The sequence below is a fragment of the Neolamprologus multifasciatus genome, chromosome 11 (assembly GCF_963576455.1).
Source record: "Neolamprologus multifasciatus chromosome 11, fNeoMul1.2, whole genome shotgun sequence".
Lineage (NCBI taxonomy): Eukaryota > Metazoa > Chordata > Actinopteri > Cichliformes > Cichlidae > Neolamprologus > Neolamprologus multifasciatus.
This window is the reverse complement of record NC_140449.1, coordinates 5,245,282-5,266,914: the sequence shown is the minus strand read 5'-3', so window position 1 is coordinate 5,266,914 and position 21,633 is coordinate 5,245,282. Positions and strand designations below refer to the sequence as shown.

General features: G+C 40.1%; 1 protein-coding gene across 3 annotated transcripts in view; it reads left to right on the top strand.

Moving 5' to 3' along the window:
* The window catches only part of gask1a (golgi associated kinase 1A), a 78,434-nt gene that overhangs the window by 15,616 nt on the left and 41,185 nt on the right, over positions 1 to 21,633 (top strand). For all 3 annotated transcript variants that reach the window (XM_085178402.1, XM_085178403.1, XM_085178404.1), the window contains exon 2: positions 19,764 to 20,822. In XM_085178402.1, coding sequence (XP_085034528.1) covers positions 19,764 to 20,822 — 1,059 coding nt within the window. The remainder of the gene's footprint in view (positions 1 to 19,763; positions 20,823 to 21,633) is intronic.

Here is a 21,633-nt window from a genome sequence, read left to right as displayed (position 1 = left end):
TTAATTCCCCCCTCAAATTGTATCCCCGTTCCCTTTTAGAAAACATTTTTATAATATTGTCAGGAAGCAGGTTATTTATTGCTTTATATATAATTTGTGCAGTGAGAAAATGAACCAGATCTGTGAATTTTAGAATTTTTGATTTTAAGAATAGTGGATTTGTATGATCTCTGTAACCAGTTTTATGGATTATCCTTATGGCCCTTTTTTGTAATATAAAGATTGATGATAGCGAACATTTGTAAGTATTGCCCCACACCTCTGCACAGTAATTCAAATACGGTGCAATCAGGGAACAATAGAGAATGTGGAGTGATTTGTGGTCCAGAAAGTGTTTTACTTTACTCAAGATTGAGACACTTTCTCTTGTGTGTGGCATAGTAAGTAAAAGCCACTTTTTCGATTGAAGTATTAATATAATAATTTAATTGATCAAATAGTCTTGAGGTGAGCTTTGTCTGTCGTTTAGAGAAAATTAATATGTAAATAAAGAAAAGGCAGTGCAATTCTCTTCTATATTTAACAGAAGTGATCCCCATTTCACATCTTGAGGTGTACATGTTAAAGAAAACTATTGCTTTCTCTAACATCAAATTAAAAACATCACTGTTGTTTTCAGTGTGCACATATGGAACAAGGCATGACATCTGGAACATTTTTAAACACAGGAATTTCAGTATTATAAATTATGAGCAATTTATATTAATCCCAGTTATGACGACAGGGCTGTTTCCAGGACAACCAGTACGTGGTCTGGCAGTGTACAGCTCAAAAGAATGACTGAATCGCTGTTCCTCACACACACAAACACAGCCTATGTGCACTTTAGAGGTATGCAAATTAAAGGATATGCAAAAACATGCACGAGGCCACACACAGTCACACAGCACTTGGCCAGCTGAAGGTCTTGTCAGCGAGAAGATTGCCAGATTGCCCGCTGTCACACTCCACCTACTCAGCTGACACATAGTACGATGGCAGTCAGGTCACCATGCAGAGACCACACAGTCACATCACAATGGATGACAGCCGGTTCCACACAAAGCAAACAGAGCACAAAAAGACATTTCTGGGTTTTTCCTGCTCACTGTCTGTGAGGTATGTTACAGGATATACACAACTATAAAACTGCATCAGCTGAGTCTACATTTCCTGTTACAGGGCAGCAAACACAGTACATCAGGTGCAGATTGCAGTTATCTGTGTACATGTAGTAATACTATTCCATTACAGAAATATTGCTCTACTTTTAAAAATACTGGTGTTGGAACAAAAAGCTGCTCAGGAAATGACAGTACTTACTTTTTAATCATCTAGCAAACATAGTACTCTTAATGTTTAAAAAGGATGTGCAGCAGGTTAGGGTGATCAAGGACAGACATGGAAATGTGTTAATGACAGAGTGTGTTGAGAAGATGGAAGGAGTAGGCCTACTTTGAGGAGCTGACTAATGTGGGAAATGAGAGGAGGCTGGGTGGAGGACAGTTAGCGAATCAGGACGTGCCGAGGATTGGTAATGAGAAAGGCAGGGCACCTATGAAGAGGATGAAGAGGGGAAAGGTGGTTGGTCCAGATGACATACATGTAGAGGCATGGAGATGTCTGGGAGAGAAAGCAGTGGACCTTTTAACCACATTGGTTTAACACAGTCTCTGGGAGTGAGAGGATGTCTGAGGAGTGAAGAAGACGTGTACTTGAACCAATTTTCATGAACAAGGGTGATGTGCAGAGCTGTAGTAACTACAGAGGGATAAAGATGATGAGTCATAACATGAAGATATGGGAAGGAGTTGTTGAAGTGAGGCCAAGACTAGAGGTGTGAGCAGCTTCGTGCCATGAAAGAGAACTCCAGATGAAATGTTTGCTTTGAGAGTGTTGATGGAGAAGTGTAGAAAATACAGAAAGAGTTTTGGATCCAGATACAGTCTAATCCAGACGGGCTCTAATGAGGAAATGAGTATATCGCTGAGGCAGCTCAGAGTGAGTGGTTTGGAGAGGCAAGGCTGAGATGGTTTGGACATCTGTAGAGGAGGGAGCATGGATAAATGTAAAGGATAAAGGATATTGAAGATAGAGCTGCCAGGCAGGAGGAAAAGAGGAAGACAGTAGAGAAGATCCATGCATATAGTGAAGGAAGATATGCAGAGGGTTGGTGTGACGGGACAGGGTGAGGTGGAGGCAGATGATGTGCTGTGGAAGAACACTAAGCATTTGAAAAAGGTTTTTAATGTTGTATTACTTATTTTTCAGTCATGTAATATAATGTGCTTTGCTGTTATGTTGAGAAATTAAAGCCATCTCCAGCTACAACATTTAAATGTTTTACGCATTAATTAATCGACATTTATGATTATTATATATTATAATATGTAAAACTAGAAGTGGGAATCACCAGAGACCCAGTGATACCATATTATCATGATAATTAACTCACAATATAGACATTAGTGTGATTTCAAACATTTAGTGATATGGTATTTGTGTTTTATTATAATAATATTGTGACTGGTCACCCAACTGTGAATAATGCCACCAAACGTAAGGTCTGTTTTTGGCATTTAATTTGATTTGAGAAATTATTGGTCGCTTGCTCTCACCTAGCCATCACCACAGACCATAAATGTTATCTAAACTTTACAAACTGAACTCTTTGTGTTATGATTAGTTCAAATTAACTGTATGCAGACGTGTGAACGTCCTCTTTAAGATAATGAGCTGTTTTAGGCTACGTCCACATGTACACGGGTATTTTTGAAAACTGAGATTTTCCGTTTTCGTTTTAAAAAGTAATCCCGTCCACACGTAAACGCAGAAATGAAGGAAAACACTGCTAGGAACATGCCAAAGCAACAGGTGGCGATATATTCCTAACCGTGCAGAAATTTTGGCCAATCAGAAGTCTAGAAGCCTTGGTGGGAAAAAGTAAACAAAGCTGGGGCATAGAAGTAGAACCAAGTTGTATGTGTGGCGGGACAGTAACTGTGTGTGTATATGTAAGCATTTAAGCACTGCAGAGAGTACAATTAACAGTAACAGTATTGTAGAAATTCATTTCACCGAAACAATAACGTGGCGCACAGTGTGACGTCAAAAAATGCGCACCAATTTGACCCTGCGTTTTCTCCGTTTTTCTCATCCACACGTAAATGCAAAAACTGAGTTTTCAAAAATATCCACCCTGGCCGGAGTTTTTAAAAATCTCTGTTTTCAGTGACCAAAAACGCCGTTTACGTGTGGACGAAAGGTGCAAACGCATAGAAAAATCTGCGTTTTCAAAAATACCCGGGTATGTGTGGATGTAGCCTTAGTCACATAGGACTCTATAGCCCATGATGTCCATACGTTGTACAGTTAATTCCTCATAACCCCTCATCATACTTCATTTTCCACAGCATGTAACAAAAGTCCTGGTTTTCCACAGCACTGCATCAGTGGAGGTCTTTGCACATGAAATGGGTGATGGTTTGTGCTTTTTTTTTCTTAGCTCACTTTGAATTGGAACAGTTTGTTTTAAGCTAGCTTTGCCATCATTGGCTGACTACATTTAAGGACACTCCTTGCAAATCACATATGTCACATTCATCTTTTTCGTCTCATCCTTATTAACAAATCCAAAATAATTCCATACATTTGAATTTAACCAGTGTTGGGGAGTAACGGCATACGTATACGCCGTTACGTATTTAAAATACAAAATATGAGTAACTGTTTTCCGTTACAGTTACCGTTTAAAAAGGTGGTATTTAGAATACAGTTACTTTGTTGAAATAAATGGATTACATGGCGGCACTTCCCTGTTTCATATTGTCGCGGGTCAGGCCTGTTTGGGTTTTGTTTGACAGCTACGTTCTGTTGTTCCAGGTGGCAGCGTTACGGTTGCCATGGTTTTTCTGGGTGAGAGAGCGCCTTTTTGTTGTTGTTGTGCTAAGCTAATAGGCAGAATGCTACAGGTATAGCTCTAAAGAATGTAGCATCATAGGCAGTGTAGTCCGTGCTGCAGGGAGAATGGACTGCCATACACGTTATGTGTCTGTGAGCGAGGGAGGGAGAAAAAGGAAAGGTACAAGCTGTCATCGAGCAAAAACGGGAGCTGGAAGCATGTAAATATAATAATAACCACTGCAGCCAAGAAGAGAGCCTGACGAGCCCAGTTGTAAGTAAGCTATTAAGACTCGACTGTACACCGTGTTCGTGTTTTCCTCCAAAAACAATAAGTTCCGTTGGAGCAGCCTTTCAACGCCTCTCTCTGTCTCTCACTAGCAAAGTTGACCCAGACAACAAAGTAAAGCTAGTTTTCGGCTACGAGCCCGACACAGAACCCACCGTATTAGCCAGAGGTCCCTTTACTACAGTTCGGAGCCGCTGACCTTCAGTAACAGTAATAAATCACAGCAATAGTACATTCATGTAGTTGTAAATGCATGATAATATATTAAGTAATCCAAAGTATTCAGAATACGTTACTCTCACTGAGTAACGTAACGGAATACGTTACAGAATACATTTTGGGGCATGTATTCTGTAATCTGTAATGGAATACACTTTAAAAGTAACCTTCCCAACACTGAATTTAACACAGATGGGTCTTTTATGATTTAATTCTCTGATGCCTCTGTCTTTCTTTTACTTAGTTCCTCCCGCATGGTGATCGTCACTTTTGCTAACACAACATTTCATTTGTTAACGTGAAATAATAACATGGAAAAAATGACCACCTGACCACAGGTCTCCACCTTTGACTCTGTATTTGTCTGATCTATTTACAAATAACTATGACTGTCGCTCCCAGGCCACAATCACTTGACCTGCATGCATTATATCTGAGCTGTGAGCAAATAGCCAAGTTTGCAATTTCCTGGAAATGTTTGAATGAAGCTTTATGCTATATGGCTTATGTCTGACAGGCGTTTGACAGAATATGGTGACTTTAAGAAAACTGAGGTCGTTTTAAGTATTTCATGTCTGAAAAGAGGAAAATGGATTTTCAGTAGATTGACATGTTGTTTCATCAGCCATCCCATTAACTTTGAAAATTGTAGAGCAGAGATTTGGGGGTTTATTACTTCACAGATGGAAAATATCGAAGCAGTTTTATGGAGTCAACCTTACACAAATATCCACTATAGAAACATTTATTTTTAGTGTCTATGTGTGTTTCTGTGTGTGTAAATCTTTTCTAAAACCATATTTGAAAATAGACACTCTCTTTAAGACCAAATAATGGGGGTGGATACCCGTCATAGATGATGTTATACTTCATAAAAATGATATGGAGTGGACCTGGCACCTGATTTAAAGTGCGGTTCCTGGGCTCTTGCCTGTTTTGCTTGGCTGATAGTCTAACCTTGGTAATTACTTTATAGAAATAAACTTTTTGAAAATGTAACCCTGTCCTCCAGACGTTGCTCTTCATTAGAAACAGCTAACCATCCTTTAAAAAGGCAAAGGGGTTTTCCAGGATGATTAAATACACTTCAGATTTCACTGTTTGTCAATTGGATCCAACGCCTGCTTTCCGGAAGAAAAAGTTGCTGACAGGAGAGCAGGATAGAACAGTGCTCATATTTCAAACTCCAGGAAAAGCAGGGGTTAGTTTTCGTCTCGAAAGAGGATCTCTGTGGGAATATTTAGATTTATGCTTATTCAAAGGCCTGAACTGAAGTGCGTTATTCACTGTGCTCTAGCTTCGGAAAGATATGGGAGCACATGCAGGGTGGAGTTCATACTTTATGAACGCGCAGATGCATTTTCTTGTGCACGTGTGTAGCTGCCTTCATGGATTAGTTCCTGCTGTGTGAACATTCATCCCTCTGACTGTGCGCGCTCATATCAAGACACCAAAAACATCGGTTTGCATTACATCAGCAATTCCATAGCCCACTGATGTATCCAATGCCTCAGGCTTGTGTGCCCTTGAGCTGAGGTGTTACATATACCAATATTATTGCTTACTTCCATTTCTATGCACTGTATGTCATATTGATACCATTTCTTTCTGTGCTATATACTACCATTTCTAAAGTATAATTTTGAGCCCTACTGTTGTGGGCGAACTGTGGAATTCATTATGCTGTATTGTGCATCACTGGTGCAACAAAATCCCAGCTCTATGCCAAAGACTCAGCACAAGGCAAGCTGATAACTTGAGCTGACTAAAACTGTGTCTCTGGCCCAATGACCAGTCTACTTGGAGATGCAGTGTTACAGACTGGAGTAGCTGTTTCTGACTGACTGGTAGTTGCATCAAGTAGAGCTTTTTCACCTTACTGTGCGTTGCTTGGCTTCACACTACTCTTTGTTCAGCTTTGATGCTACAGGGATGGACCTATCAAACTATTTCCAGCTCTAAGATGATATTGATACCTTTGGGTGGGGAAAAAATAATTATTAATATTAATAATAGTATTGCAATATTTTGCATTGTATCGATACAGGGACACCAAGTAGCAATATTCTAATAAAACACTCAGGGAATTCTATGAAAAAGCAAGCTCATGCCCCACCATCCTGAGATAAAGTTAACCGAGAAAACTTACATTGAATCGGCTTAACTGAAAAACCAACCAACGCTGGGCACACTGAGCTTGGCAAAGCTACCTCTGAATTCAGAGCAAGCTAATGGCTCTGGAAAAGGAGTAAAAATAGGACAGCAACCATCTAGCATCTACTAGAAAAAAAAAAATCAATGGCGACTGTATTTAATTTTTTCCACCTTCTGTGACCAATTGCAACTTTCAGTGCGTTTCAGTGTCCATAGTTGAGGTTTCACACTCACAGCCACTTTTGACTGTGAGGCAATTGCACAGATTGTCCAATCAGACAGCTACATTCTGACTTGGACTGACTATAATCACTCTTGAAGAGATTATTCTCTAATTTATGAACATGTTGCCATCATTTTAATTGCTGTACCATCAGAAATGATTGCATGAAATTTCCAACTTGACCCCAGTCAAGCAGACTGACTCCATCATTTTGAAACATTTATGGCAGGGTTTAGTATTGGTGTGCTTGATAATTGAATTGGCAAATTTTAGCTCTGATGACATTATTTGCGACTGAAAAAATGTGATAAACACACATGTTAAATGTTATTGAAATTCTCTGTGTAACGCTAAGCGCAGCCACAGTAGAAAAAATGTTTTTATCCTCTGCTTCAAAAATGAAATTGAAAATAACCAATATTTAAAAGAAAATAATCTGAACTCTTTCTCCCTCATCTCTTCTTTCTATAGTTGCTTTGTTCCCATTATTGTCTGGGTAGAAAAATACACTGATATCAGGCTGTAATCTCAAAAGTCATTTATTTTTCATCTTTCATGTGTTGTCATCATCCTCAGACTCAGATGCATCAGAAAGTGAAGCGAGCAGTTGCTGAATGCATTCTGTGCCTTGGTACATCACTTTGCTTTTGTTGCTTTGCTTTTGCATTTCTTTCATCTTCCTGCCATCCTTTCTCACACGCTCTTCTTTATTCATGTGCATGTCAGAGAAAAGGAGGATCTGACCACTTTCATTAAGGTCTGCTGTCGACAGCTGAGACACACACACACACACACACACACTTCATCTCTTCTATAGAATTCCTCAGATGTGCTTTTGTCCTCCTTTTCTTCTCTTTGCTTTTTTCACCTTTCCTTTTCGGTTGTTTGGCTGTAATTTTTCGGTTGTTTTCGACTCAGTAAATGACTCAGTAAATTTTCTCTAAACAAAAACAGCAGACTGGACATGCTAAAAACATTCAAAGTCTCAGCTGGTTTTAAACTACATATAGTCTGTCACGGCATGCTGTTCTTCATCACCACTTGGGCAGGGTTTTTATATGAGATGTCCCGAGTCAGTCATAAGTTGAAATCAACACTTATCCAGCCATATTTTAATGGATCATTATGGGATAAAGTAAAGCTGAGCCAAATCCAATTCTTTTCTCTGTAAGATCTATAATCTGAACTGCTTTTTATCATTAGAGTCTAAGGTCATACAGTAGCACAGGGAGAGGCCAGCAGCCTTCTCTGTGGTATTGCATGTTGTAGGCTAATCTAACCCTACCTACCTACCTTACCAGTAACACAATAAGACATTCCCGGTTAAATAAAGGTTAAATATTCAAATTATAACATTTCTTTTCATTTATTTGTTGTCATTTATCTCATCCATTTAAAAAAGCTATACCTCGTAGCTGCAATTCTCCCAACCTGCATAGAATTGAAAACTGTGTTTCTTCTAAAAATATCTAATGTTAAATCTAATGGTCTTAGGGAGTTCTTGGAGCACTGTCCACTCACCTTGTTTGGTCAGAGTCAGAGTAGCTATGTAGGTGAGAGCTTGGTTAATGATTTGGGCTTCCGTGATTAGTGATCATCAGTTGAACAAGGTAAACTGTGTCCCAACATTGGTTATGATACTGCTTACATTTTTTAAATTAACTTCTTTTAAATCCTGTTTTAGTTCTTCTGACTCATTCAGGCTGTTTGTATTTTTGCAGAGGTAATCAACACTAACTTTGAGGTAACATTTGTGTTTTGTGAGCAAAAATACAAAATTCTTTGATGCTTCGTCCAAGTCAGGTGTGAGTTTAGTCATGGATTTATTCAGGCAACCGTTTGGAAAGGATGACACGAAGTTCAAAACCAGCTACAGATAGAACGAGAATTGTTAAATAATGTTTGGCAACACCTTAGAATTTGTCAGCAGATAGCAAAGTTGAAGAACCCTGACTGCTGTGGCTGAACGCATACTGAATTAAGCTTTGAAATGGCCAGTGATAAATGCTTCATGCCACGCAGGTCTCTGTTTTTGATTGTTGGTGAATTGAGGCTGTTTCATGTCTTTCATAGCAGAGCTCACTCGGGGTTTCTAACATCCTATCTGTGAAACTAAACTTAGGTATTTTATAAATGAATTTTATCCTCACTGTTTATCCTGCAGCAGCAACCTGTACAGATAATCGTGTTCTTGTTGGGAATCAGCCAGTGATGTGTATTTGCTTGTAAAGGTGAACTCTTTGTTAGAGCATTGCACAAATTTAATTGGCCTCTGAACACACTTCCAATTATTTTAACAATGTCACTGATATTAAAGGATACCAGTCCAAACTGGGTGTTATGAAGTGGCAAGCTGTATCTTTCGCGTTGAAGCTTGGCTGTTAGTTAGTTGATGTTGCACATAAACACGTGTGGTATATCTGCGTCTCTGAAGATTTGATGTCTCTCTGATTGAATTAATCCAGATTGAATTAACTGGTTATTTTTTTTAGTCTCTCCATCCACTTTGATCCAGATGGAGAGTTATTCTTTGCTTGTGTGTGTGTTTGTGTTTATGAGGGGATGATGTGTGTATTCGTGTGTGTTTTTGGGGGTTTTTTTCTTTCTTATAATTGAAGCTGGCACAGACAGAGACCTTCTGACCTCATAAATTTTAAACATAATTCCAGCTTTGATAGCTCTATTAAACCAATCTCAGCTGCTGGCTCATTCAAACTCTCTAAACTCTCCCTGATGCCAGCTTCTTATCATTCATACGTTGTTAAACCTTCTTTTCCCGTTAGTATCACTTCATTATACAACAACATCATAGAGTTGCTTCTTTCTGTACTTCTCTATATAAATGTTTAATTGCTAGACTATAACACTAATGATTAATGAAGACGTCAGCTCTGTTGTACATTTAAATCAAAGTGCACTCAGCTTTACTCCGTTCCACACTCTGTTTGACCTTGAAGCACCACATTTGGAATAAAACAGCTCAACAGAATGGAATGAAGATAGTAGCAGTAAAAATTTCAAGTACTGATGCAGCTTAAACAGCTGGGATAGCAATTATCAAATAACTTGGATGTATATTGATAGATATGTCTTATAGATGTTGACTTTTATTCCTTTTTGGTTTTTTAGATATATATATATATAAAAATTGTGCTTTGCATCTCTCCCGACCTTTGATCCCATCTTACTCTGCAGGGACTGAAATGCCATTTGTTCAAGACATGAAATCTTTGAGGATGAATCCTTATACTTCCTTATACCTCTTTATCGCCATGGTGTTGCTGTTTGTAGTTCAAAGTCAAGAGCTTGATAACTAATAATAAAGTCCCCAATGAGGATATCAGAGCCTCAGTTAATTAAGGCCTCGAGCCACATTTACTTTCCCTAATTTGTAGCATTTGTAATTTTTGATCTTGATTTCCGTCAGTTATTTTATACTAGTGCTAGCCAAACGCTCAATCAAACAGGACTAGCATTGGTTGCTTTGCTTTGTTTACTACAGAGGGCTGCAGTCACCTGTAGTTTGCACAGTTATATGCTTTTGTGTGCAAACCGATTCACTTTTGGATCCGTTTGCAGAAACACTCATCGGTTCATTTGACTGCGTGACTAACTTAACAGTCAACCATCAAAAAAAACGTTTTTTGTTTTTCAAATTTCATTTTTCACTTAATTTTTCAGGTTCAGCAGTGATTCTAATTCTAATGTAATAGAGTTTTAAGTTAATTCTAAATCTGTCCCTTTTTACTGTGAAGCACTCGTTATATCTGTTTCATAATAAGCACAACCATTGCCTTCACAGCATTGCTGTGTTTCCCCTTCTTAAAGCTGAAGCTAGGAGCTGTTTGGTGCAGTCTGAGTAAAAATGAATGAAAGCGAGCCTAGCCCAGACTCACAAGGTGAGCGTGTGAAAGGATTATGAACAGTTTGTGCTTTTGACTCTTGACTTTGAGACTTTGTTGCTTGCCCTAAGGTACTGTGCTAGTCTGCTGTTGCTGGGGGGGCTGTCTTCATCCCTGTCTGCAGAAATCTTGCAGTGAAGGCAGGCTTGTGCATGACTGACTTAGCAGTCAACTCCAAACTGTTTTTTGTGTTTTTCATTTGAATAATATTTTAAGTTTAAGAAAATCCTCTGTGAAGAATAAATAAACTAGTAACTGAATGATGTACATGTGGATGGTAACACAAGAGGACCTTCCTGCTTTATGTATGATTTGACTGGTGTATGTCCAGTAAGGTGGTCATTTCTGGCTAATTTTTCCCTTTTATAGCACTAAGTCCAAATATACCCCTCCTCACCCTCATTAGGTGTAACAGAAGTGTACTGAGTCTACCCTTCTGTTAGTAAATCACACAGTGTATTTGTTTGAGCCATGTCACACTAACTACAGCACAGATGGTTAGCTACTGCTCTTCCAACCTGATGGCCAGTTTCCGTTTGTTAATGTGAGGACATCCAGCTGGTATGTTAGAGTTTACCCGTAATTGCACTGTTCTGCCGACTTTGTCTCACAGTCAAACACACTTTTGGAAACAGCACATCCACTTCTGCCCACACTGCTCTGTCAAGACTTTTATTCTGTTGTGTCTTGCCCTGTTTTTTTAAGCACACTGATAAAAGGTGCCATAGAGAAGACGGTGAAATGAGACAGCTTTCTGGGTCCAGACATTCTCACCTCCTTTCTTCTCCATTCTCTCCTGAGGCTGGCTGCAGCACCTGTTGCGTGTCTTGACCTAATGCTGCATACCTCGCCGTCAGCTTTGAGCAGGAAGAGAAGAAAAGAAGTGATATTAAAAAGAAAAGAAAGGGGAAAAGAGCCAGGAGCTGTCAGATAGTGGCACACCTGGCCTGTCAGAGCAGGTAGGAGGTATACATACATGTGGAGGGTTAGATATGAAGCTGCCAGATATTAAATAAACAACATATCATCTTTTAGTCACAAATCTACTTAGAGGGGACTAATTATTCATCATCATCATCATTAACAACAACTTTGCCACAGTCTTTATTCCTGGACTTTACTAGACCAGCTTTTCATCATTAAGACTTCAAAATGATTCATCTTCTTAGTTCATCCTTTGTAATAAGCTTTTTTGAGTTTCCTTTCCCGTCCCCAGTTATAATCTGATTGGCTGCCTCTCACAAAAACAAAGTTTGAACATCAGGTTTTGTAGGTTTTCTGTGCTCAGTGCCTGAGATGTCCTCTCTGTATTACATCACATAGAGCCAAGAACAGAAATAGCTGTCTGAAACAGAGTTTTAGGAGAAGTCCAAATCCTGAGCTTTTGGCTCACAGGGATTACTTGGACTTTATTTGAAACTCTGGCCATGTTTCATATGAACGTCCACCAGTGTTGCAGGATATAACAGAAAAATCAAAAGCATAATATGTCTGCTAAACCATGATATCATTCTACATCTGCAAACACACATGCAGATGCAGAACACTTTGTAGTGCTTTAATACAGATGACTCCAGTTTACATTAGCGATAAACTCTTAGCAGATAAGAGAGATGAAACATGATGAATTCGCTGTTCTCTAAATTCCCCCCTTGGTGCATTGTGCTAAAAGATGACTCACTTTGTATTGCTGTCCTCTGGTAGGTGAAAACCACAAAATTATTTAGTTTCATTTGGATATATTGCAGACAGGTTGATAGGATTGGGCAGTAGGGGTGGGCCATATTATACCTTTCACGGTGCACAATGTTAGGCAATGATAAGAAAATGAAATATCGCAACAGAATATGGGTAAAATGCGCATGCGCAGTGCTTTTCGTACACACATCTCAGAAAAAGCATGGCAGCGACAGAGAAAAGGGCGAAAGTGGATCGTTGAATGAAACAGATGAACCAGAACTGGTTTGTAAAAATTGTGCAACTTCAGTGGTGTGAAGTGGTTTGGTTTTCGTCCGTCAGATACCCACCAAAGCACAATTTTTTGTAGAACAAGCAAGCATGCCGTCATAGCAAAGGGAGGAAACACCACAAGCCTATTTCATCATTTGAAGCAGAAGCACTTGTTGGAGTACAACAAAGCTGCTAAAGCATGTGAAAAGGCGTCCGCTTCAACTAGCGTGGTGGTGAGACCAAAGAAGCGGACTCAACAAACAATCGGCGTACTTTAAGTAGCTGCATGCCTCATGACAAAAGCAGCAAATGCTGGGGGGAACTAACTAATGAACTAAACTAATATAAATAGCTGCTTGGTTTTTTTTTTTTGCACTAATAAAGTTGTGGAGTTGTAAAGCATTTTGTCTTGCGTCAATTATTAGCTGTGTCCCAAAACGTCGGCTGCATCCTTCGGAGGACCCGGCCTTCGTGGTCTACGTGGGCCGGGTCCTTCAAAGACCGAGAAGGCCGGAAGTGCGAGGCTGTGAAATGGGACGGTCTAGCCTTCAGATTTGCGTCACCGCTGTCTCGCTGGAGTTTAATAAACTCAGCCGTCTGCTCCTTGCTATTTAAAATATAACAGGACACTGGCGTAAATTCTCGACCGTTTAACGTTTATTCAGCTGTGTGAAAATCCCGGAGGAACCCACCCGATGGATTAATAAAGTTTTATTTAATCTAATAATCTAATAACTTTGATCGCAGCCAAACCGATTTACTCCAGAACAAATAAAACACCGAAAAAAGGCAAACAATTACATTTTTAAGTTATCCGAGTGACTTATATATCATGTTTAACCTGAGTAGCGAAAGAGCGGGGGTCTGAAAACGATGAAGCCGGGAGTCCGCTGCTCTCGCCGGCTGGAGTGACCATTGGCTTGCTATCGAGCTGGTGGGTGACAGACGTCTCCGAAAACGTCGGCACACTTTTGCAAATATGCAATGTCTTATAAACAAAGCAGATATTTGTAATTTACACAGCTACTTTCTCGCCTTAAAATATGTTAAAAGTTCATTTTGTGGCCCAGAAAGAAACTTAGTAGCGGCCGCCATTGTTGGCAGCTGAAATTTGGCTGGGCCGCGCTATGAATTCTGGGATATGGTGGGCCACGAAGGACACACCCGACCCATCCTTCAAATTCGGGGAAATGAAGGACGTATTTGTCGGCCGCATTTGAAGGAGTCGACGAATTGGGACAGCCTTCGTCGCCTGGCTGTGACGTAATCGGCCTTCAAATGCGTCCTCCGGAGGATGCAGCCGACGTTTTGGGACACAGCTATAGCGTCAGTCATATCGTTTCGCAAATCTTCAAATATGTATCGTGATAAATATTTTTGGCCCTATTGGGCAGCATATCTTCAATATATCTTCTGAACGTTTTATTGATGCTTGCAGGCAACGGCATTTATAAGTGTAAATAAATAAAGGGCCAGTCTTTTCCAATGACCGACTTTCAGTAATGACACAATGATATGAAATGATAATCTATTGACACAAGGTGCCACAGCAGTATTGCAGTGCAATAGTAATGACACAGCGTAAGTCAACTATATGGACAAAAGCAGTGCAGGCAGTTTTTTGCATACAAGTATAAAACATCTGCTTAACACTTAATTTGAAGCAAAGTAAGCTAAACTTGTATCTCATTTCAGGAGCTTCACAAATATCGTCACTCAAAAATATTTTAATTGGATGGAAATCAGTCATTTTCATCCACTGTTTACTTTTCCTGTTCTAAGAAGTGCATTTACGAGAATAGCTAGCAATGCTTGTTAGAGTCATTTCTTTACATCTGTGCCACACATCACCAGATGCTAGCATCTCCTCCTTCGTAGCCTGGTTTGACTTGACAGGGCGTCGAACATATTTGTTGTTTCCATATTTTGAAAGGGTCTATTCTTTATCAGATGATGTTGAAGTTTTGAAAAACAAAAGCCTGAGCTGATAGCAGCATACCTAAGGAATGGTTCAGGGTAATTTAAAACGTCATCACAAAGGAAAATTTGAAGTTTAGCCTTAAATTAATATTTTAGGCTAAGTTTCCTCAGGAGACTGAAATATCTCTAAACTGCTTTCACTGCATCCCACCATGCTTTAATGCATTAAATCCACGTTGCACGCTGCTTTGTGCCTGCACCTGGTGACCTGTTTTGAATCTACGGGAGCTATGCATACCTGAACTCTGGTAACCGTGGACACCAGTTTCATTTCATTTGTAGTGGAGAGAGAAACTGCTGGCCCTAGGGCTGCTGTCAAAGCAGCGGAGGAAGAAGAGTGGAGCCAGACAAAGAGGCAGGACTGCAGACACAAATAACCTGTCAGAGAAAAAAGAAAACTGGGAAGATAACAAGTGTAAAATATCTTTAGCTTGGCAGTAATAGTGTCATTTTTCTCTTTGAAAGCACAAACAAAACGCTACATTGAGTTAGACTCTATAACCTCAGGTCTTTAGGGGTTTGTGATTCTTATCGCGGCAGAAAAGGCTTACATACGCATGTGAGTGTGTGTGCACAGGTTCTCACCACTCTGTATATTTATTCATTGTGTTTGTCCAGTTCTTTCTTTCAAAGTATTCATTCTGTGGGACAAAGTGCATGACAGCACAGTCAAAAGTACAGCCAACCACATCACGTGACTCATGCAGTGAGTTTTCCCTCCCCTCTCGTTCTAAACATTTAAAAAGTCTGGCTCTGTGCATCTTTGTATGCTATAGGGAGGTGCTGAAGGCAACAGCACACTCCACTGTTGACATATTCACATCGAGCTATGCTAAGCTGCACACGAATGGACACTGATTAGCAAATCTCAGCCAAAGTAACTGCTAACGCAGAGGAGTGTGTGTGTGTGTTGTGTGGGGCTGTAGTATTGCATATGGAATGTTATCACCTTGTGTCTTCAATGCAAAGTCATAATTTGAGCTATAATTTGAGACACAAAGTTTAAAGTCACTGCAGATCCAGGTTGATTGTATTAAATAAGAATCCTGTAAACTGTATGCTGTTAGCAGTTAAAGATTTGTCTTGATGGTGGCAGTGTCGTGTGAGTCTTACAGTGGCTAAAATGAAACACAATGATAAAGACATTTTTCAGCTTGACCTACTGCCTGCCACAATAACAGGATGGCACTTGTGACTGCTATACTGCTTGTCTTTGGTGGGGGAGTTGTCACTGATGAGTTAATGCAGGCTGTTGGTGGGATATTTCATTGGACTACAATGAAAACACATTAGAAATTATTATTATTAGGAAACACTATGTGCATAAGAAGAAAGTACAATTTTAAACTGACCAAAATGTATTGTGTTTGTATTATGTGTGAAGTGCATTAAAAGATTAGTAATGGCTTACTTGACTGGAAACAGTAAGAGTATTTTTCACTTAGTGGCACACTCACTGCAAATGATTATCTCTCTCAGTTCCCGGTTTGGTTTTTTATAGTCTGAAGTCTACTGTCGCTATCACACTGAGCACTTTTTCACAGACTTAATTTCTCAAAGCAGCAGGCAACTTTCTTCTGTGAAAAAGCTTCAAACGGCCACTGTACAGTACACAGCCTGCTCAACACAGCAGACAGCAGACAGGCTGAAGAATTAGGAAGCGGAAGAAGACCAAGGTGGAACTAAATTAAGAATCAGTGTTGAATTTGAATAAAGTTCATTTACATGGTACTATAAAGGTATCATATTAGATTTAATAGTTAAGTATTATAATCAAATTCATTCTATTTGTGCAGTTTAGCTTCATAAATTGTATACAGGAGTGTGGATGGGAACGTCACTTATTAATTTGATTCTCAATGGATTGTCACTGGCTCCACTTTGAGAGTCACCACCATCACTGAGCAGCACATCAATGATGACACGGCATGTAATAAATCTGCATGAATGTAATGTCTAATGTTGGGGTTGTTACTCAAAAAACTAATGTATTACACAGAACACTTTCCTAAAAAATTATGTCGTACTTTACTGAAACCTGAAACACACTGTCTCAAATTACCATTTGACAATATAAACCTATAGGCTACAGTTACACACACCATTACAAATCCTTATCCTAATGAGGACACGTGTGATCTTTCTCTTTAGTATTTAGGGTAAGAACACAAAGCCAACAGCACAAATCAAAGATGAAAACGAGCACAAAGAGACTTTAAAGTAAAGTGATTTTACTTAAGAAAAATGTACAGTTAGAAACAATGGCTGCTTTGGTTACCTGTTTAAGTTCAGGGTCTGGCTGCTGCTGGGGTCAGCAGACACTCAGTTTTATCATCACTCTGTGTAGGTGCTTGCAAAGAGCTGAAGTTGTTGTAGCGGCAGAATGCAGTTGTCTTCTGGATGCACTCTCGTCTTTTGACCAAAAAAAAGTTTTGTTTGTTAGCAGGTTAATGGCCACAGTTGTGAAGATATGTTCACATTTTATGTGATGGTAGATACCAGTGATAGGTTGAAATAAGATGAAAATCCGGCCAAATTTGAAAATCAATAAAAACTTTATTCATCCATTCATTCGCTTCTGCTTATCCTTTTTCACGGTCGCGGGGGATTGGAGTCCTCGCAGCTGTCTTAGAGCGAGTGGCAGGGTACACCCTGGACAGGCCGCCAGTCTGTCGCAGGGCAAACATACAGACACAGACAACCATTTGCACTCAAAACCATTTAGTTTCCAATTAACATATCCCCACCAACTGCATGTCTTTGGACTGTGGGGATAGGTTAAAAACTATATATTACCCATAATATTTTATTGATCGTCTTCAAATTTAAAAATAGACTAGGCCTGGAGGGACATACCTAGGTACCTAGGTTGGCTAAACATTTTACCTTGACCTTCATTGGTACTGCCCTAAGGTCAAAGTTGACCTTGAAAAGAATTTCAAGAAACCATATTGAGTAACGTATTAAAGTGCTGTGCAATCTGTCACACGATAACATCACAATGATCCCATAAAGTTTTGCTAAATCACAGACTACATGAATATATCTTAAAATCTCAAGTTTTTACAACTTATAGACGCCAAAGATTTTAACCAGTTCTGTGTAAGTTAAAAATAATATAATGCATGCAATATAATTTAAAAACATCCTAGAACATCGGAGTTGAATGAATTTGAACATTTCAGATAAGCTATTTCTGTATTACTTGAGAATTTGTATTAAGAGTTAAAATATTATGATTGTGAATTACTTAATATTTTTAAGCTATCTAATAATTGACCAACCAGTTAAAGATTAAAGTGTTTGTGGGACTGCAAATAGCAGTAGCATCTGATTGGTTAGATAAACATTTCAGATAATAAATGAATTGATCAAATGTGCTACATTGAATGTCACTGAATCATTAGTGTGAGACTCTGCTGAATTACTTTAAATGAGATCATTACTGAGGATTAATACGATGTGTGGATAATGACCAAATACAATATAGCTTTAAGAAGTTTATCTGCATTATTGATTTGGAGTAACTATTTAAACCTCTTTACAATGAAGGTTAAGGTGAGTTTTCAGTCATCCTGCTCGAAAGTGTCTGAGGCAGGCGAGCTGCAGAGTTGCTGTGAAATCCAATCCATTAGCGTGAAATATAAAAAGGCATTAAGAGGTCAGTAAACGCTGCCAGTCTGCTCAGTAATGATCTCATTTATTTAAAGTAATTCAGCAGAGTCTCACACTAATGATTCAGTGACATTCAATTTCTCCATGTAGCACATTTGATCAATTCTGGACTGAATGTGTGGCTACTATAATATACTGTAGTCTCTTTAACTCTGTTAACTACAGCATTAAAAATTGTCTTTGAGCGGTAGATGAATGTATCTATATAAGTCTGACACTCCAAGTCTCACACTGGTACTGTTGGGTAGTTTGTACAGGCTCTGTCAGCACAGGCAGCCTGATTCAGGCCGTCCAGTCCAGGAGAAGAATAATGGAATCCTTTCACAGGTGGAGGAATCTGGGCATGTTGTTAAGAGGCTTTGAGATGAGGAAGAGATCTCAAGGGTCTGAAACATTCCTTCACCTGAATGCAGAAAAAAATGAAGGTGATGCAAAGGGAGGGAGAGAGTGAGAGAGCAGGCAGGGACAGAGCAGTTATCTGGGTCAACCTGGCAGCATTCACATATGGCTTTACTTACAGGTCGGGGGAAAGTGTGGTATTCAGATGGAGCTGTGTGGTTCATCCAGCAGTTGCAGGAAGTTTTGCTGATGGGAAAAGTGCTGTATGCGTCCTCTGCCACTTAGCTTCTTAATATTTCCACTGGTAGGCCACCCTGTCTGCAGAGGAGCTACCATCCTGTTCTCAAACAATTTTATTTCGAGTTTCAGCTCAGATCTGTCAAATAAAACAAATACTGCTACAGAGACTTCTTGCAACACAACCCCTTGAAAAATCGGATGATAAATCATTGGAAGGGCCAATTCCAGCTCTATTATTTGAATGTCAGCGTCATGGAGTTATAGCTTTGCTGTTTAAAAGCAAATGGAAGGAGTGCAGTCTACAGTAAATAAAGGGCTAGCACCTCTGCGACAAAATCACTTTGACAGAGCCTTCAGCAAGAACACCACAAGTCGTACTGGGGCAGCGAGAGCACATTGTGAGGAATACGGCTTTTCCATCCTTGCTGGGCACAGGCAATGGGCATGCCACAGCTGTATTGGTCTCAGCTGGATAGGTCCAATGCAATTGTAAGCTACTGGAAAAATGCAGCCGCCTGACACGAGCTTTATATTCTTTATATTCTGCTCCTCACAGATTCATGTTTGTGCAGCATGGACAGGACGTTTCAGTGCTGATGGCTTTATGCTACAAAATTCCAGATTATTCCTCTCACGTAAACTGATGACTCAAAGGTCACTATTCTGATCTCATGCAACCGACCCGAGCTGTATGCCAACATCAGATTGTTTTTCAGCTTTCCCTTGTAGAGTTTGTTTCCACATGCCAGGAGAAAGACCTCGCAGGAGCACTGAGCACTCCAGTCTGTTTATTGCAGATGCTATCTTTGATTTTTATGTTCCCTCTCCATTATAATCATTGGTCTCTCAGTCTCCCTCTAACTTCTGTTTCTTTTTATCTCTTTTTGTGTTTGGTTTTGTTTTTTAACCACAGGCCTGGCGAGTGTGGTCCAAACTCCGGTGTGGTCACAAATGGATCCTACTTCTTACCCCTCTTTTCCTTCTCTTCCTCATGATCTTTGTGATGATCACCCTGCCACTCCCTTCACCACCCGCTCACATCGCCTGGAGGTCGTCCCGGGCCCTGAGTTCTACGGGGGAGTTCAGGTCCAGGAACAGGATTGTGGAGCCCCTTCCAGCTGCTGGCTTCCAGCAGCCACTCGCTCACATGTACAGCAGGAGCTTGAGAAGCAGCAGTAGAAGAGAGACATCTAAACATTCTGTGCCACTTAAACCTTTCGGGGACGCTGCTGGCAATGACAAAAACAGCATCAAAGAGAGACGTCACGCTGACATACAAAGAAATAAACACAAAAGCAAAGGCATTGCCTCCAAGAGAAAAGAGCTGGCAGGCGCCAGCCAGCCAGCCAGTCATCACCGTCCCCATCCAGAGTTTATAGACAACAACATGCTGCCAAAGCACAGAATTAAACCAAGCGACCACAGTGCTGTGGCAACGCAAGCTACACAAACATACATTTATCTTGAAAAGAGTGCTTCAGCAGATCCCATAGAAAGTGAGACAGGAGCTGCAGATAGACAGATACATGGCAGCCATACAAGTGCAAAGATAGCACAACAACACCTGGGTTTAAAAAAACACAAACAACCAACAAAACACAATCTGAAATCAGACAATGTGCAGGCTGTTAAAAAGCCCGCTGGGTATTTCATAAAACACCGTAATCTCTCTGAGGATCCCTCAGATGCGAAAAAGATCCCGGGATCACTGGCCAACAGAAAGGCTTTGTCCAAACCAGAGGTCGCTGTGATGGAAGATGACATCGACTGGTGTCAAAGCTTTACAGAGCACGACTTCCCAGACAGCGACCGCAGGAGGATCAGGGCCGACTTGCACCGCCTTCCCTGGTTCAGCAGGGAGGACATCCAGAAGATGGAGTTCCTCGCTAAGGGCGAGGTGGTTAGCAAGACCAGGATGCCGGGACACGGACAGGTGCTCCAAGTGGCACTGGATGCTCCAGCAGACCAGCAGGTGTGTTGTATTGCTGATTGTAATTTTAAGTTGAAAACACTTCTCGATGTTAAAAAGCTGTTTCCTACTTTTTCAATCACATAATGCAGACGCCTCACAGACGGACACAGATGAGGTGAAAGCAGGTGAAAGAGCGCTGCTCTGATATGACCATAACAAGCCAAAGGTGTAATTCGGCGATGCAAGCTGAATACTGCTTGAGATTGCCAGCCCGTATTGTGTTGGCCTTGAATATTGTGCCATCCTTATCACACTTCCTGAGACGCACAGGGTCAGTGGTGATGGCATGCCTGGGTGACAGGATGAGATGCTGAATTCTGCAAAGACCAACAGTGAATGCATCTTAGCACTGTGCATGTGTAATCGAAGCCGGATACTGTGTGAGGCATGTTATTCTGCACCAAAGAGCATCTATTATTCTCTAGAACTATTTAAAACAGCACTCCTGCTGCTGCACTTCATTCTCTGAACACACACACTGTGGTATATTTTGACTCAGTCTCACAGTCGCAGTCATCTCACTGGAAAAACTCATTATTGCACCAAATGTGGATTAATTGGTAAGCCTTTATAATCCTATTACTGCATAAAATGTTTGTAATATAGTTACGCTCTATGAAGCATTAGTAATCAGTTAGTAAATACTTATTTGTAGAGCATTCCTTCTTATTTTGTACTTTCTAAACATGGTTTATTTTGAATTAATAAGCACATATATAATGGAAATAATGCCAGCACTGTTATACTTACAGTGTTGGGGAGTAACGGAATACATGTACGGCTGTTACGTATTTAAAATACAAAATATGAG